The sequence below is a fragment of the Diaphorina citri genome, unplaced genomic scaffold, assembly GCF_000475195.1.
Source record: "Diaphorina citri unplaced genomic scaffold, Diaci psyllid genome assembly version 1.1 scaffold848, whole genome shotgun sequence".
In the NCBI taxonomy this organism is placed as follows: Eukaryota; Metazoa; Arthropoda; class Insecta; order Hemiptera; family Psyllidae; genus Diaphorina; species Diaphorina citri.
In genome coordinates, this window is record NW_007378280.1 from 104,710 (window position 1) to 123,333 (window position 18,624).

General features: G+C 38.5%; 1 protein-coding gene across 1 annotated transcript; it reads left to right on the forward strand.

The window, feature by feature from the left end:
• The first annotated feature begins 15,327 nt into the window (after positions 1–15,327).
• LOC108252786 (acyl-CoA Delta(11) desaturase-like) lies at positions 15,328–17,210 on the forward strand. Its single transcript, XM_017445441.2, has 2 exons — positions 15,328–15,446; positions 16,885–17,210. The coding sequence occupies exons 1-2, from the start codon at positions 15,404–15,406 to the stop codon at positions 17,184–17,186; spliced, it is 345 nt and encodes a 114-aa protein (XP_017300930.2). The 5' UTR covers positions 15,328–15,403; the 3' UTR covers positions 17,187–17,210.
• The last annotated feature ends 1,414 nt before the right edge of the window (positions 17,211–18,624 follow it).

The window sequence follows — 18,624 nt, forward strand, 5'->3', positions numbered from 1 at the left end:
TGTGATAATATTTCCTCACATTCTTGTCAGCACTATTTCTACAATCCCAACCCCAACTGCACAGACACCCACCTCTCGTCAACCTACGGAGGCGTGTGTATCTGGCAGAAAACAAAAACGTCATGAAAATATAAATCATTTTCTCCTATCTCACATATCTATCTCCATTTCCACCAGAAAGGAGGAGGAGGAGGATTTGGAGGTGGAGGTGGGTAATTAAGCAGAAAATGTGCTAGAGCACATCTACATCGCATTCTATTCAGAATCATATTTGTGAAAACAAAGGAGGCCGGAGGAGAAGGGACGGGAATGGATGTGAGGAGGAAACGTTTTGTAAAAGGAGGAGATTGGAAGGACAAGAAATGATGTGAAAGGCTGGAAGATCGGGGAGAGATGAATAAAAGCGGAAAAGGAGAGAAAACTAGACAAAAAAGGTGGTAGAAGAAGAAGAAGAAGAAGAAGAAGAAGAAGAAGAACTGTAGACATTTATGTAAGTAGGTATCCCGATCTATAACTTACTATACCTAGGTATATTGTTGAGTAGGTAGGTTCACATCACATAAAAAGCTAGTTAGGTACTTATAAGTACCTACTTAAGTACCTATACTTAAATAGATTCGATGTACCTATACTTACCTGTGTTTATTTCTTACAATACTTGCATTGAACACTTTCACGGCCAAGGCTTTTTGTCTGATTTTTCCCTGACGCCAAACGGTCTAGTTTATTTGGATAAAAAATGTTATTTTGCAAGATAATTTCTCGAACTAAAAGCAAAATACTCTTCAGACGCCAGGCTTCCAGAATACCATTTAAAATACACAGTAGAGGGTTGCAAATATACGAGACACACATTTTAAGTTAGAACTGTCTCGCATATAATATGAGACCCACGCAATAAAAGTATCCAACGGTGTCTCGCACAGATTCAACCCTCGCACAGGCGGTCAATGTGTGAAACAACTGTGCTTTCTTTGATTGAATTTTGTTATTGCTTTTGTTAAATACACAGCTAGCTGTAGTTAAAACGAAGCATCTAGTTCTAGGTAAGTACCTATTATACCTACTCTCACTGCTTTTATCCACTATAAATTGTTCAACAGCTTGTTTATTGCTTTTGTTAAATACACCAGCTATAGTTAAAACGAAGCATCTAGTTCTAGGTAAGTACCTATTATACCTACTCTCACTGCTTTTATCCACTATAAATTGTTCAACAGCTTGTCACCAATGTTCTTTTCTTTTCCTTTTTCTCTATCAGCTAGAATTACTAGAGTAAGAACTTTACATTTTTATTTTATTACCTCTCGTATTCTTCTTTTGTCTATTTCCTCCCAGGAGGATTTGGAGGTGGAGGTGGGTAATTAAGCAGAAAATGTGCTAGAGCACATCTACATCGCATTCTATTCAGAATCATATTTGTGAAAACAAAGGAGGCCGGAGGAGAAGGGACGGGAATGGATGTGAGGAGGAAACGTTTTGTAAAAGGAGGAGATTGGAAGGACAAGAAATGATGTGAAAGGCTGGAAGATCGGGGAGAGATGAATAAAAGCGGAAAAGGAGAGAAAACTAGACAAAAAAGGAAGTAGAAGAAGAAGAAGAAGAAGAAGGAGGGGGAGGAGAACAATAAAAGAAGAAGGAGAAGAGGAAGAAGAAGGAGGAAGAAGAATGTTTGATTAGGTGAAAAACGGAATGAGAGAAGAAGGGAAAAGGAGAAGGAATAACAGGAGAATGGAAAAGGGACGAGGACAAATAGGAAAAGACCAACCTAGAAAGAGGTAGGTGATATGGTGAAGATAAAAAATGAAATAAAACGGAACGAAGGAGAATTGACCAGAATAGGAGTAGAGGATGTGTAGAAAACGAGAAGAAGGAAGAGGAAGAAGACAAGAAGAGGAGGAGAACAATAAAAAAAGAAGAAGAAGGAGAAGAGGAAGAAGAAGGAGGAAGTAGAAGGAAGAAGAAGAATGTTGAAGTAGGTGAAAGACGGAATGAGAGAAGAAAGTAAAAGGAGAAGGAATAACAGGAGAATGGAAAAGGAACGAGGACAAATAGGAAAAGGCCAACCTAGAAAGAGGTAGGTGATATGGTGAAGACAAAAAAAGAAATAAAACGGAACGAAGGAGAATTGACCAGAATAGGAGTAGAGGATGTGTAGAAAACGAGAAGAAGGAAGAGGAAGAAGACAAGAAAGAGAAAGGGAAGAGAAAGAAACGCAAGTAGAGCAAGAGTGGGAGTGAGAGGTTTAATGTTAGAAAATAGGTGGAGGAGCAAAACAAAAGGAGAAAGGGAAGAGAAAGAAACGCAAGTAGAGCAAGAGTGGGAGTGAGAGGTTTAAAGTTAGAAAATAGGTGGAGGAGCAAAACAAAATGATAAATGAGAGAGGAACAAGAAGGAAAAGACCAAGGAGAAGAAGAGTGGAGGAGGAGAACATGAGAGAACAGGAAGGGACTATGATGATGGGTTGGTTAGAAGGAAGAGGAGGAGAAGGAGGAAAGGGAGTAGGAGAAGGAGAAAAGGAAGGCGAAAGAGGTAAAGTAGGAAGATGGATGGAGAATCTGCTTTGTAATTAAGTTAGCCACCTCCTCACCAGTTAGAAGGAAGAGGAGAAGGAGGAAAGGGAGTAGGAGGAGGAGAAGGAGGAAAAGGAGAAGGAGAAAAGGAAGGCGAAAGAGGTAAAGTAGGAAGATGGATGGAGAATCTGCTTTGTAATTAAGTTAGCCACCTCCTCACCATCCCAGGATATACTTTGCACTTTGCATTCTATCTATTCCACACGACTTGGTATTCTATGAGGAGAAGGAGAAAAGGAAGGCGAAAGAGGTAAAGTAGAAAGATGGGTGGAGAATCTGGTTTGTAATTAAGTTAGCCACCTCCTCACCATCCCAGGATATACTTTGCACTTTGCATTCTATCTATTCCACACGACTTGGTATTCTATTAATTTCCTTTGCAGTTTACTGGGATTTATGCGCTACAAAATAAATAAATAAAAAATAAAATGTAAATGAGTAGTTTTAGATTTTTCTTCTTCTGTTCCTATACTTACTCCTTCTCTTTCTCCTCCTTCTCCTTATCTTCCTCCTCCTGTCCCTTCTTCTTTTCTCTTCGTTCATTCCTTCCTGTTTACTCCCTCCCTCCTCCTTCTTTCCTTCCCTTTTCTTACCTTTTTATTTCCTCTCTTTCTCTCCCTTCTTTCTTTTCTATTCGTCCTTTCGCTCTTCCTTTTTTTCTCCTCTTCTTCGTTCATTTCTTCGTGTTTACTCTCTCCCTCCTCCTTCTCTCCTTTCCTTCCTCTTTCTTTTCTTGGTTCTTTCATTCCTCCTTCCTCTCTCCTCTTCCTTCTCTACCTCATCCTCTTCTACTTCCTCCTGTTCCTCCTTGTCTTCTTTTTCAACGTCATCTTTCTTCTCCTCCTTCTACTTCTGATGTTGGGTGTAGCTGACTAATAAAAACGTTCATTAGCGTATAATTTTCTATTTTATCCTCGAAGATCTCTATAAATATATTTTAATTACCAACGCTTCTCGCTATAAGGAATGAAGGGTAAGTCATTATTTGTGTAATTTAACTTGAAATGATTACTCGATTCCTGAGAATCCTGAGAAGTAGCCCAAGGGGTTGGATTAGTAAACCAAGACACACCAAATTTTGTTAATAGTTTTTTTTTTATCAGGGAACCAACTCGAACCAAGTCCTCGGTCACAGCGGCGACCACAGACCAATAACATTTGACCATTGCAGAAAAAATACTCAGCTCAAATTTCTTGATTTTCTTCGAGGGTCGGTACTACGATCAAGGTTCCCTTGAGGACGCTGCTATTCAATAGAATAGTTTGTTTATTTTCTCTTAGACGAGGGTTGACGGTCGATTCTCCGTTATGGATGCCTACAAAGAATTTGTTAGTATAAAAACCGTACACCAAAAGCAGTAATTTTGAGGACGCTTCTATTCATGAGCATGGTTTGTTTCTTTTCTCTTGGGTCGGTACTTTTCCTTATTACTTTCCTCATCCTATAGGAAGAAAAGTAATGTAATCGGGTCAAATTTTCGATGGTCAGTTTTTATCATCTAAATGGGAAGGACGGACTAAAAAGCCTTCCTTATTTGTTATTTTTTGAAGGGAAAAACTTTTTCCTGTAAAATTTTGAAGGTACAAAAGAAAAGAGATGGAAATACCTAACCTGTGAGGTAGGTAAGTCTAAGTATTTTAGGAACAGGTAAAATTTACAGTCTGTACGAGTAGGTAGGTACCTATAAGTAGGCTATATTTTTTACTTTCTATTATTTCGTATCTACTCGTACACAATACATGAAGATCTCGCGAACCAGTGAACATAATTACAAAAAAATGTAGAGGTATACCTAGAGGTAACCTAACGCACTTCCGTTTGAAAAGCTGCCAAAAATGGAAGTCACAATTTTCAATGTTTTCATTACTAGGCGAGGGACGATAGTAGGTTCTGCACCTTTGTGGACTGCTACTTGCCTACTAAGAATCAGTCAGTATAAAAACCGTCCACCATAAGCAGTAATTGACCATCACCTCCAAACAATTTGGTATGAAGATGTCAAATGTTTCAAGGATGCGACACGAAACTTTTGGTTAAGATCGGTGCAACGGTTGGCGGCATTTTACCGCTTTTTGGCGTTTTTCGTTGTAATTTAACAATATTTCGAGAACGGTATGAGCTAGAGACTTGAAATTTGGTATGTATGTGGTGGTCCTACGATTGTAGGATGGTTTTTAAAACCAGTATTTTCTGGAAAATAAACTTTCAGTTCTTTGCAAATAATATCACGATGTTTTCTTCAACATCCTCAACACAAAATTCTACATTGGTGACCCCGACGGCTGCCGACCATGTGTATCGCGTGGCCGTGAAACCGCCTCCATTCTGGAAAAACAAACCATCTATATGGTTTGCCCAGATGGAGGCGCAATTCCGCACGTCAGGCATTACTGCTGATCAGACAATGTTCGATTATTTAATATCTGCAGTAGACACTAGGCGAGGGTCGATGGTAGGTTCTCCACCTTTGTGGACTGCTACTTGCCTACTAAGAATCAGTCAGTATAAAAACCGTCCACCATAAGCAGTAATTGACCATCACCTCCAAACACCAATAATTTCAAGGATTCGGGAAATCACAGTCAAGGTTTACAGAAAAAGGGAGCTCGCGTGCAGGGCATGCGTGTACTTCCCCATTTTGAAGTAGCTTCCTCTGTGTCTGGCAGATCCTCAATCGCGGGGTGTCTTGTGAGAGAACCTGACCTTACATATCACTACGTTTCTTCCAACCTTTTTTCTCTCCCTTTTTCAAAAAGTTTAGAATTTTACGTCTTGTTTCTCGATTTTTTAGTTTCATCTAATGGAAAAATCTTTAATAATAAGTTAAATTTTGGTGTTTTAGTGGTAGTGTTTAGTGAGTAATTTTTAAGTTTAGAGTTTTTTGTCTATAGATAGGTCAAGAACGTTAGATGTTAGTTAACTAAGGTAAGTGTTGAATTGTTCATTATACATAAATATAATTAATTAAATTATTTTATGGCTATGAATACATTTTATCCATATTCTCTTGTATAAAGACTTGTAACGTCTGAGTATAAAAAAGAAAGAAAAAAAAAATGCTAGTGGATTTTAAAAGTCCATTTCTTTATTAAAATATGAAAAGGGATAATTTTAATACTTTGACATCCCAATCCCACACAAGTAGGTACCTAGATTCATCCTACAGAACACAGAACTATGTATATCTCTATACTCTACCACATCCCACACAATGCATTTAGTGAATGAAAATGAGTCATTATTGTCAGCAATGTCAGCATAATGACGTATGCATCTTGTTCTAAGCTGACAGTCTAGAATCTAGATAAAGCACTACTTATAATAATAAAATTACACTTGGCAGAATAAAATATCTAAATACATCACTGGAGTAGTGCTATTTTAGACTTCATTTCGGGCCACGAATATCACGGTTAGTTCAGTGTCAGTGCTGGCTTGTCATGTAGAAAGTCCCGGGTTCTGTTCTGATGAGAAACATTGGGCCATACTACGACACATATACCACTCTAGTCCTCTAGACCAGCCAGTCACTATCAGGTAGACCTGACAGGTACAGCTGATCACGTCCGCCTGTTAGGTCTATCTGATACCTGATGAGGTATCACACACACTACCAGGTACACCTGACACCTGATCAGGTCTACCTGATAGTGAGCGACTGGTCCTTGTCTAATCAAGCTTTTTTACGACTATTAAATAATAGGAGAACAAAAGGCCGGCGATGAAACACTGTTCTGACTTGGAAAAAAAAGAAGATCCCCTGAGCTTTGCAAACGGAATGGGGTCAAACAGACCTCAGGCTAATCCTCCTTTCACCCAACTCTGGTACAAAAACACACCGAAGGATTAAAAATAAATTTATATAAAAAAGTAAGTAAGAAGTAAAATGCAAGACTGTGATCACGTCGCAAAGGTTAGTCTCTTGGCACGGGTAAAATGTAGAATTAGTAGGGATATTATAGTTAGGAAGGAAAGGAGGAAAGCCAGAGGAGAAAAATAAGGGAAAGAAACAAAGGAGAGGAAGGAGAAGAAAAAGGGAACTTTCGTGGTTTTAGTATGCTCGGTTTTTTTCCATGTACCTACCCTGAAGAATTAAGACATGTATTCACCCCAGGGTTCAGAGTTGTATGCTCTATTCATTAGTATAAATTAAGCAGTATTCTACTCGCTGTTACCTAGTTAAATTCTTTTCTCTATTCTTCATCAGGTAATTTACCTTAACCTTGAATTTATGCATGCAGGTAGGTACCTTATTCATTATTTATTACCCTGCGAGTTGTTTTCTCAACATTAAATTTATTCTTTTTTCGAAAATTATAACGTTTCGTCCTCTTTGAAAAAATACATATAATAATAATAATAATAGTAAGAAAAAAAAAAATAGAATAGAATAATACAAAAGTAACTAATGTAAATAAAGTGAGGGTACTTTCTGTATGAATCTAGAGCCGAAGGGCACACTAAATGTAGTCTGAAAGCTGCCCTAAAAAAAAAAAAAAAAAAAAAAAAAAAAAAAAAAAGTTGGGGTCTTTATAAAAAAAAAAAAAAAAAAATTCCCGGGGGGGGGGAAAAAAAAAACAGAAAGTTGTTGGTACTTCATAATAAAATCAGCAAAAAATTTCCCGAGGGATGGTAAGGTTTTAGAACTGTATTGTTTTGTACAACGTTAATGGTACCTGAGATCAATCAATGTGATTTCTCATTTATTTAGCCTTAAGATACCATGTTGAAGGTTTTAGAAATAACCTGGAAAGAACTGTCGGATAAAACCTGATGTCTCTTCATGGTCTTCTGATAAAGGATGCACTGTGAGTAACCTATTAGGCCACTTAATTGCTCACTTTGTGAAATTGGGCATTTCCTAAAATTATTAGTTTACGTAAGAGATGTACCTATCACTCCGTATTCTCTTAAAATAGGTCACTTTGGTTAGGTATACGGAGGATGTGTGACGCAAAGTATGGTTTGCTCAAAATTTAATTCAAGCTTTTTCAGCAGTAGGTACCTATACGTAGCTATACGATTACGAAATGTTTACTTTAAGCTTAGCACTTTGATGAGACGTACGTATGTATTGGATAGTTACCTATGTAGAAAAATCCTACCTTATACAAAAACAAAATGAATGGATACTGCTTTATTTTCTGAGCTCCGTTATCAATAAAACATTCTCAAGGTGAAGAAAAGGTATGGATCGGGTAGTGCAAAGGCCTATATTCTTCATCAGGCCTGGATTTCGTTATCATTTGAAGAAATTAATTGAAAGGCCGAGTCGAGTTTTGTTTTACGAGTAAATCGACAATTTTACATCAAGTTTGTCTTTAAATTTGGTAAGTTTGTTTATTTTCTACATAACTCCCAAATGGTTTGTCAAATTGTGATGAAATTTGGCAGAAATATACAAAACTTGCAAAAGAAATTTTCTGTTTGGACTTTGGGATTCGGGCTTCATTGAACCTTGGAAGGCTCCCTTTTTGAGGAACTGTTTCCGAAATTGAAAAGTGACATTATAGCGATCTCAGGTTCCAAACCGTCAAATCCAAACCTGTTTCCCTTCATTCCACCACTTTCTAATTCTCTCTTTCTTTCTCTCTCTCTCTCTCTCCCTCTCAAACCACCTCTGTCTCTTTCTCTAACTGTCAATCCATCTCTCTCTCCCTTTTACCCTCCTTTCTCTCTCCCTCTGTATGTATCTATAGGTAGTTCTGTAAATTTCTACGAAATGAAAATGGAGCTCACATGTTGGATTTCCCACATTCATTTTCCTTCTCACGTTATATCCTATCCTGTTGATCCCGATTTTATTTGTTTTTAGTAATGAGAAGGAGCAGCCAGTAAGAAGGGCCATATCCGGAAAATCTAGTTTCGAGATAAACAACTTTAAAGTTTTCAATTAGCTGTATTTTTTCTACTTTCCTTATTACTTTCCTCATCCTATAGGAAGAAAAGTAATGTAATCGGGTCAAATTTTCGATGGTCAGTTTTTAGTGCCGAAACACGTTTTGAGGTCCCTAGACCCTAAATCCAAAGTTTCAGCCATTGTTCCGTGTGTCTGTCTGTCTGTAAACAAAATATCTCGAGAACGGTAAGAGCTAGAGACTTGAAATTTGGTATAATTTGGTATCCCCTTTTTGAGGAACTGTTTTCGAAATTGAAAAGTGACATTATAGCGATCTCAGGTTCCAAACCGTCAAATCCAAACCTGTTTCCCTTCATTCCACCACTTTCTAATTCTTGTTGAGGGTATTCACCGTTTTTAATGCATAGATTGTAGATATGGCAGAGTGGGATTGAAATGTTATGTTTTATTTTTTTGAGTAGAACTAACAGTCGACCTCTATTTTTTTTCTTTTCCTGTTCCCAGGTCACGATTTGACCTCACAGACACGATCAATTCAATCTCAGACTGTGCTGAAATAATTTATTAATATCAGTCAGCAGAAAAGCATTAGGGGATGACCATGAAGGTCAAAACATTGTTGACTTTTCTCTCGTGGGCTTCGCTTTTCATTTCCCTTCAAATGCTCTTCTTCATTTCAATTCCCCCTTTCCTTGCCATCTCTCCTGCTTTCCCTTATTTATCCTTCTTTCAACTCCCGTTTTCTCTCTTTTTTTCATCTCCCTTCTCCCGTTATCCTTCTTTAAATCCCCTTTTCCCCCTCTTTTTCTTTCTCTCCCTTTAGCGGCTTACTTTCCTTTTTTTTAGCATTTTTTCCTCCTCTCTTTACTATTTTCCCCCTTTCCCTCTTCAAAATCATTCCCTCTTTCGCATTTTCTCTTTCCTTCCACTCTCCTTTCTTCTCTCCTCTATTTTTAACTATTTCTTCTAGTCACTTTCCCTTCTCTTCGTTCTTTCTCTCTCTCCATCCTTCCCCCTTCAGGGGATCACTTTCCTCCCTCCTAGTTTCTCCTCCATCTCCTTCTCTTCTTTTCCCTTTTCACCCTTCTTCCCCTATCAGAAGTGTCTAAATAAATCAAGTCACACCCTTCTGTCAGCACGCATCAAATAAAGAAGAAGAAGAGACAGAAGAAGAATAAGAAGAAGTAGAAGGAGAAAAAGAAGAAGAAGTAGAAGGAGAAAAAGAAGAAGAAGAAGAAGTAGAAGAAGAAGAAGGAGAAAAAGAAGAAGAACTACAAGGAAAGTGACGTAATGAAATCGAAAGTCCCAAACGAGACTGGCAGTCAGACAATGTCATTGATGTCAATACTGTCATTGATATTGGAACAAATTTCGTGTTATCGATACACCCGACTATCGTGTCAATAAAGAAGCAGTCTCATTGAATGTCACACCCAAATTCTTGTACGGAAAGGGCTAATGACACTCAGAAAAGCGCCCTGATAAATTTATTAAAACTGAATAGCTCACTCCTAAAGCCTACCACACTTACCTACGTTCTATCGCATGCAATTATCGATCTCTCCATCAATCAGTCGAACTTATCGCATAGAAATTCCCCCACTCACTAAAGTATAATGAGTTTTATCGCATGCGATGATCGATCAGTCCATCGCATGCGATTAAACTCATCGTGAGTGGCGAATCCAAGAGGAATTCAGTCAAAAAGAAGAAAAAAAATCTCGTAGAAAAAGTCCCTGTATCTAGGTACGCTGCGCAGTTTTCCACGCCGTCAAATTTACGGAAAACAGTCCTCAGTAGGCTGCGCTGTTTCACCGCACCGTGGACATCTCATTAGATTTTAGTGCAAGTCGGATGTTTGTTTGTTTGCTGCAAATGGTTCGAAAATACCAACCTACGGTAAACGCCTCGTGTCAGTTCATATTGGACTTCAGCGTTCTTTCCGTTATCCATTTATCATAGCGGATGTCACTTGCCCCATCATAGGAGCTGATTTCCTCCGTCATTTCTCCCTCATGGTAGATTTGAAGAATCGTTGTTTAGTTGACTCTGTGACAGCTTCTCACGTCAAAATGTTGAATATGTCGCAGCAATCCGACAATATTTCAACAATGTGTACCAATGAGACTCATCCTGAAATTGTCAAACTTCTCAAAAAATACAACATTGTGTCTGAGGACAATAACTTGTGTGTTCGTTCTGTCAAACATTCAACTGTTCACCATAATGAAACTAAAGGTCCTCCGACCTCCGATTTATTGTACTCCACGTCGCGTGTCTCCTGAAAAATTAGAAGCCGCCAAAAAGGAGTTTGATTATATGCTTAAATTGGGATTGTGTCGACCCTCGAAATCTCCATGGGCTTCGCCGCTTCACCTAGTGCCTAAGAAGAACGGTGACTGGAGACCTTGTGGTGATTACAGAAAACTGAACGATGTCACAATCCCCGACAGATATCCTTTGCCTCATTTGCAAGATTGTTCAATTGTTGCGGCCGGTAAAACATATTTTACCGTGATTGATCTGGTTCGTGTTTTGGATTATGTAATTCAGCACAAACATTTCAACGCTTTGTGAATGAAATGACTCAAGGACTTGATTTTGTTTTCCCATATATTGATGATTTCCTTGTGGCTTCTGTAAATGAGAACACATCAGACATCTTCAATTACTTTTTGAACGATTTCAAAGTTATGGTATAACTATCAATTCGAGCAAGTCCCAATTCATGAAAAAATCAGTTACTTTCCTAATTTCCTTGGTCATACTATTTCCCATGCTGGTGTTTCACCAAATGAAGAGAAAGTTGTTGCTATCAAATCCTTTCCTTTACCTAAAACTATCCATGATTTACCCCCATGCTGGTGTTTCACCAAATGAAGAGAAAGTTGTTGCTATCAAATCCTTTCCTTTACCTAAAACTATCCATGATTTACGGAAATTTCTTGGAATGATCAATTTCTACAGACGTTTCATCCCAAATTTGGCAGAGACGCAATTGCCTTTGAATGCGTTACTTGGAGAAGGAAAGAAAAATGACAAAACTCCAATTGTTTGGACAGAAGCGGAAATGTCAGCCTTCTCTCGTTGTAAGGAACAACTTTGTCAATGTACCTTGTTGCAACACCCGATCTCTGAGGCTGAGCTCAGTTTGCAAGTTGATGCCTCGGATTTTTCCATTGGTGGAGTTTTGAATCAAAGAACATCTTGCGCATCTCCTTGGCAACCTCTTGGTTTCTTTTCCCGAAAATTATCTCAAGCGGAAAGAAACTACAGTGATACGTACAGACCATGGGCTGAAAACCACTTTTTTGGAATCAGGGCACCCCGAAACGGATATTTCCACCCATTTCCCGATTTTGAAAATTTGGACCGATTGCAATACTTTCTCATTACCTTGTATAGGTTCCCTATACGTAAAGGTAATAGAAAGTAAAAATGGAATGAAAATATCTAAATTTGAAAATAGGTATAAGTACCTAAGCTGATACCTATTGAAAAATAGTGATAACAAAATGCGTAGATAGGTACCTATTCGATCTCTTTGAGCCCCTAACCCAAATCCCTATGGTAATAAGCTCACAGCGCGTCGTGCGATATTGGTAGATGACGTCATCACGGGAGTACAGTGTTGTCGCTAGGTATGATATCGGCGTGCTTGAGACTCTCATGTTCCGAGAGCTGTATCTCACGATCTAGTGAACGCATTTTCTTCGTTTTAGTCTCAATATTTTTTTTAATTTTTATAGTTTTTTCTGAGATAATAAAAAAAAATCATGAGAATCATCAATTAACTTCGAAGGCAAATATGAGGTAGTTTGCGATACTTCTCATGGCAAGATACGTCCATTTGTTCCTAAGTCACTCAGGAAAGAAATATTCCATTCTTTCCATGCCATTAGTCATCCTGGGACTAGAGCATCACAGAAGCTCATTTCCAACAGTTTTGTTTGGCCAGGCATGAATTCAGATGTACGTGACTGGGTCAAGAGTTGTGTATCATGTCAAAAATCAAAGGTCAACAAGCATACTCGTTCAGTTCCGGATCACATTGGCATCCCAGCTGATCGTTTCTCTCACATACATATTGACATTGTGGGACCTCTGGCTGTCTGTGATGGTTATCGGTATTGTGTTACCATTCTCGATAGATATACACGTTGGCCAGAAGCTTTTCCTACTTCAGATATTACCGCCGATACAATATGTAAAACGCTTATTTCTGGCTGGATCTCCCGATTTGGTGTTCCAGGTACAATTACTACGGATCAGGGACAACAATTCGAGTCCAATTTGTTTCAGGAGTTGATGAAAACCCTAGGGGTAAATCGGGTTCGCTCCTCACCATATCATCCTCAAACAAATGGGATTTTAGAACGTTGGCATAGGACATTGAAGTCCTCCCTCATGTGTAGCGAAGTCAAATGGACAGAATCACTTCCTATTGTGCTTTTGGGTCTTCGGTCAACATTCAAGGAAGATTTGGGAGCAACACCTGCAGAAATGGTGTATGGCCAGACTATGCAACTCCCTGCCGATATGGTGAATCCATCATATTCGCCTCAACTTTCTCCGAGTACTTTTGTTTCACGGTTGCGTTCCCATATGAAAACCTTAGTATCACGGCCCACAGCTCATCATACTCTTCAGAGGCCTTACTTTCCTCAAGGTCTGGATAGTTGTTCACATGTGTTCGTCAGAAATGATGCTGTGAAACCCCCACTGCAACAACCTTATGATGGACCGTTCCGTGTTTTGGAAAGAAGAGGAAAAGTGTTTCGTCTGTTAGTCAATGGAAAAGAAAAGTCGATTTCTATGGACTGATTGAAGCCTGCTTTCATTGACAATACTTCTGATGGCTATCGAACACAATTTGGAAGGTTAATTCGACCCCCTAAACTAAAGGGTTCTAGGGGGGAGTACTGTGGTGGTCCTACGATTTTAGGATGGTTTTTAAAACCAGTATTTTCTGGAAAATAAACTTTCAGTTCTTTGCAAATAATATCACGATGTTTTCTTCAACATCCTCAACACAAAATTCTACATGTAGTTCACAAATGTGACAAGGATGCAACTCAAAACGTTTTGTTAGGGTAGAAGCTGCGGTTGGCGGAATTTTGACCTCTTCTTGGCGGTTATCGACCGTTTTTTGGCGGTTTTCAGCTTTACCGACTAAACGGTTAGAGATATTGTAAAAGTTAGGGTATAAAAACAAGAACACTCGAATTAAGCATCATTCAATAGGATAAGGAAAGTCGTGTGATGTTCACACCAGATTTTTCATGATTTGTAGAGGGATGAGGGATCAATTTTTTTCATATGAAGTTTTGGCCTCGGCCTCTTGGCCGCAACTTAAAAATATTAAATGAGAGCTTCCCCCTACTTTTGACACATCATATAAAAGGTATTGAAAAATGTAGTACATTGGTGCAAGTTTGCCAGGAAACGAAGCCCGAAAATTAAGGTTTGGCGGACATAAATAGTGTTTGACAGGGGGTTTGATAGTGTCCTGAATAAGGGGTCAAAAGTCCCTATATATTTGCCGCTAGCGGAACTAGAAGGGCGTAAGTGTCATTTTTCGTGACTTTTTTTATTTTTTAGTTCAGTTCTTTTTTTTGCAAATAAGTATCTCGAAACCCGTTGGTTCTAGCGAAAAAAGTATTCCGATCGATTTTGTTCAAAATTAAATTCCCTATAAAGTATCTCGAAACCCGTTGGTTCTAGCGAAAAAAGTATTCCGATCGATTTTGTTCAAAATTAAATTCCCTATAAAATAGTTACTTTCATTATCTCAAAAACCGTACATCCTCTAGCGCGATATTAACCATCCCAAATTGTTCGGGACGCAATTCTCTATTTTTTTAAAAATATATAATCTCTTCTTCTTCTAAATACCTAAAGTGTTATTGACCGAACGAAGTGAAGGTCTATGTTTTAACTCGACCGTTTTGCATTTGGTTTGGATGTCTGTATGTTCCGCTATAACTCCCGAATTTGGTACACATCTTCATTAAATCAAGGCACGTCGCTGATTAAAATTTGGGGCCCCAAAGTTGAACGGGGCCACCGTTACGATCTTTCAAAAATTTACGATCCCCCAATACAGTTGCCACGCATATCAATACATATTCATATGCGTGGGAAGTCAAGATGGTAAACCCCTGACAATCTATTGTTCTGTTTCAAAGGTTTAAAATCAACTAAAGGTAAATCCTTTATTTCCTTTAAAAGGTTCAAAATCAAAAATTCTTTAATTTTATTTTTTAGAGTGATTGACAGGTTTTATAATAGTGTCACCTTTTTTTTTAGATATATGTAGGTACCTAGGTACATAAGAGGTGTAGATAGTTTTATTTCTGTTTTGATACATAATTATGTATTACGTAGGGTTACCCATTCATACGTAGGATTACCCAGAAGACATTTTTTCAAAGCAGGACATTTTTCTAAATCCTAAATTTGTCCAAAATTCAAATAGGTACCAAGTTAAACAACATATGAGAGGACGTTATTGTTAAAGTCTCAGCTTAGGCAAAAGAATCTGAGTGAGGTCTACAGTTCACAGAACCACTTGTTAATTTATTTAATATTCCTATCAAAAATTTCAGCTTTCTAGGTGTTGTGGTTCTCGAGATAAGCGATCAGTGTGTGAAATGTGAATGAGTGAATGAATCTTGTTTTTATAATATAAGATTATATATACCCTTGTGGCTCGCAGCGGGCCGCACAATTTGACCAGGCGGGCCGCCAGTTTGACATGCCTGTTCTAATTTGAAAATTTTGCGCCTTTTTTTGTGAAATTTTCAATATGTTCTGCCATTTTTTTTTCTTTTTTTTTCAAAAATCAAAGAATTACGTGTTCGAAGCAATTCGAGTGGGTCACACATTAGTGGACACCCTGTATGTAGAAACCTAGTTTTGGCTCACCCTAAATAAAAAAAACTACCTGCTTCCCTCTTAAAAGCGCAAATGTCAATTTTTTGGAAGGAGGGATCTGAGTTGCGTCCCGAGGGTAAAATTCGAGTTCCGTCCCATTTCTGAAATTTAACATCCGAGTTCCGTCCCATTTCTGAAATTTAACATCAGAGTTCCATCCCATTTCTGAAATTTAACATCCGAGTTTCGTCCCTGAGCTAGCCGAGTTCCGTCCCATTTCTGAAATTTAACATCAGAGTTCCATCCCATTTCTGAAATTTAACATCCGAGTTTCGTCCCTGAGCTAGTAACATGCTCGAGCCGGTTGGCTACAAATCGGAAAAGCCGCTCAAATACCTAATGGAAAAGTTCCTTTGTCCTACTGAACAAAGGCCGTACATATTCACTTATAATAATACACAAACTTTTCTCAAAACGGGCACTCAAGTGTATGAATGAGAGAGAGCGGGTTTGTTCCATGCAAACACTTGCTTTGGGAGTACATTGAATTCCAACATCTTTCTGTTGCGAAACTTGGCCGAGTCAGTATCACGCAATTTACTTAAGATAGCATACTTTGGCTTAATTCATCCCCACTTAACTTATGCCGTGATGGCTTGGTGCCATTCAGCCATTAAAGACTGGGCTTTTAGTATCCAAAGAAAAGCGAACAAGTCATGAAAGTAGAAGAGTTTTTATGCGAAAAAAAGGTCTGACTCCGCTGGGAATTGAACCCGGCTCTGCCGCGTGAGTTATGTGGGTAACACCCTACATATCTAAAATACCTCTAGGTAAAAGCCATTAGTATAAATACATCTGTTGTCCTTGCACTACATTAACGTTAATTATTGATGTGAAGCCAGCCACAGATATTCTTTTCTCCCTTGGTGCTGTTTACATTTTATTTGGAAAAAGTTTTCCTCTGATTGGTTGAAATAAATCTTTTTCCAGCGGAAAAATTGAAAAAGTTATGACCTAAAAACTGACACAAGATCTGTGATTTTTTAAAAAGTGGTTTTTTGGACTTTTCTTGGAAACGAAGCCGAAGTTAGGAAAATGACCCACAGAACCTTGTTGGAAATGATGAGGTCTACCTACCCTGAGCCGTTGTCAGTGTTTTTCTGGCGCACCCTGTATCATACAGTGTGTTAATAAAGTCCCAGTTCACTTTATTATTATTTTTAATATACAAAAACATGCACTCATCTAGGTGCTCATATTTGTTGTCACAGTAATGATGTTTCTCATGAAAAGTATTGCAATCAGTCCAAATTTTCTAAATTGGGAAATGGTTGGAAATATCCGTTTTGGGGTTCCCTGATGCCAAAAAAGTAATTTTTAGCCCATGGTCTGTACGTAGGTATATGTGCGTGTGGTGTTGTGGTCCCGTACAAAGGACGGGTCAACCACTAGTCGTTAATAAAACAGAGGAATAGAATTCCTGACATGTGCCGCGAAAGTCGCGATTTAAACACGAGGGCGTTCGTAATTATCAATTATTCCATTTTAATAAATACGTATTAATTTTTGTGCAGTTCCTATGGCGCCCAACACTTCGAGTGCCCCTACCGGGGTGCTATTCGAAGGCGACTCCACACATACGGACACAATGGGTCCAATCCACCAACAAGCGAGTGAAGATCTGGCTGAAGCCTGTGCCAAAGAGACTCCTGAAAAAGAATACAGAATTGTACCCGTCTGGAGAAACATCGTACTGTTTGCATACCTTCATCTAGCCGCATTGTACGGAGCTTATCTCATTTTCACATCCGCCAAACTACAGACCACTATATTTGGTAAGTTGGCTACCGGTCTTAAATTCTTAAAACCTTGTTAGGGAAAGAACCTATCCCCCGAAAAATACCACTTCGTGGCATAAAAAAGACCCCGCCAAGTCGTTCCTCCCAAAATAAATCAAGTGCCACAAAAAATAAACAAAACTCCATCCCACCCCAAAAAAGATTAAAAATCAATTTTGTACCCCGCCTTTTAGTCACTTCATAATTTGTGTCCTCCTACTTCACGTAGTACCTACCTTTCTTTCCCCTCATTGCACTCCACTTTCCTCTAATATCACTTCTGCTTCACTGCATTGGCGGCGTGCCACCTACCTTGCAATGCTTTAAAAATAAATTGATGGCACGCCGCCAATGCAGTGAAGCAGAAGCGAGATTAGAGGAAAGAGGAGTGCAATGAGGGCAAAGAAAGGTAGGTGGCACGCCGCCAATGCAGCGAAGCAAAAGTAATATTAGAGAAAGAGGAGAAAATCATTTTTCCTATTTTTTTTTTTTTTTTTTTTCAACTATAAACTATAAAATTATGAAAAAAGTAACTATGGCTATCCATAAAATATTTTTAAATGATAAAATTATGTACAAAAAAAATGATCACAGTGGGACTCGAACCCCCACCCCACCCGCTCAGCAGTTTGTCAAAGACCACACTCCGTACCACTCGCACACTCCGTAGTACAAAACTTCCTTATTAATCAACTCGAGAGATAATTTAGAATTGTTCACCTAAAAGTCACTCTTTTATCAAATTTAAGGCCGAAGGGGCCCTTTGGGGGCCTTGAAAATATGAAAAGGCACACCTACCACTCACGAGAAAAACAAGCGGGGCCCGTCCCTCCGGGAATTTTTCGATCTTGGTTAAAGAAGATCAGTATTTATGTACCTAACTATTTTGTTTAATATTCAGTTTATTATTATTATTCTTGATTTGATTTTTTTGATTTTACTTTCATGTAATGATTTAAAATCAAAACTAGAGCCCGTTCTCCCTTCATTCCCAATATAATGTTTAAGTCACCCATCCATTTATTGGCCTTCCTCGGCGTAGCTTAACATAGGTAACGCTAAAACCGGTCTTAAATTAACGACTGAAGTGTTATCTAAAACTTTCTCGCTTTGAGTTCATAGGTCGTCGCGACAAATTTCAAGATCAGAGCTCATTTGTGTGAGAAAATGAGAAAAAAAAAATCCCACAATTAGTCAATTAACTTTAAGTCACCCATCCATTTATTGGCTTTGCTCGGCGTAGCTTAACATAGGTGACGCTAAAACCGGTCCTAAATGATCGACTGAAGTGTTATCTAAAACTTTCTCGCTCTGAGTTCATAGGTCGTCGCGACAAATTTCAAGATCAGAGCTCATTTGTGTGAGAAAATGAGAAAAAAAAAATCCCACAATTAGTCAATTAACTTTAAGTCACCCATCCATTTATTGACCTTGCTCGGCCGACTTCAACTATAGGTACGCTAAAACCGGTCTTAA

Excerpts from the sequence above, each read along its gene's own strand:
- LOC108252786 (XM_017445441.2), top strand. The coding sequence starts at position 15,404 with ATGTCAATTTTTTGGAAGGAGGGATCTGAGTTGCGTCCCGAGG. Across the intron at positions 15,447-16,884 it reads ATCTGAGTTGCGTCCCGAGG|TTCCTATGGCGCCCAACACT; the intron begins GTAAAATTCGAG and ends ATTTTTGTGCAG.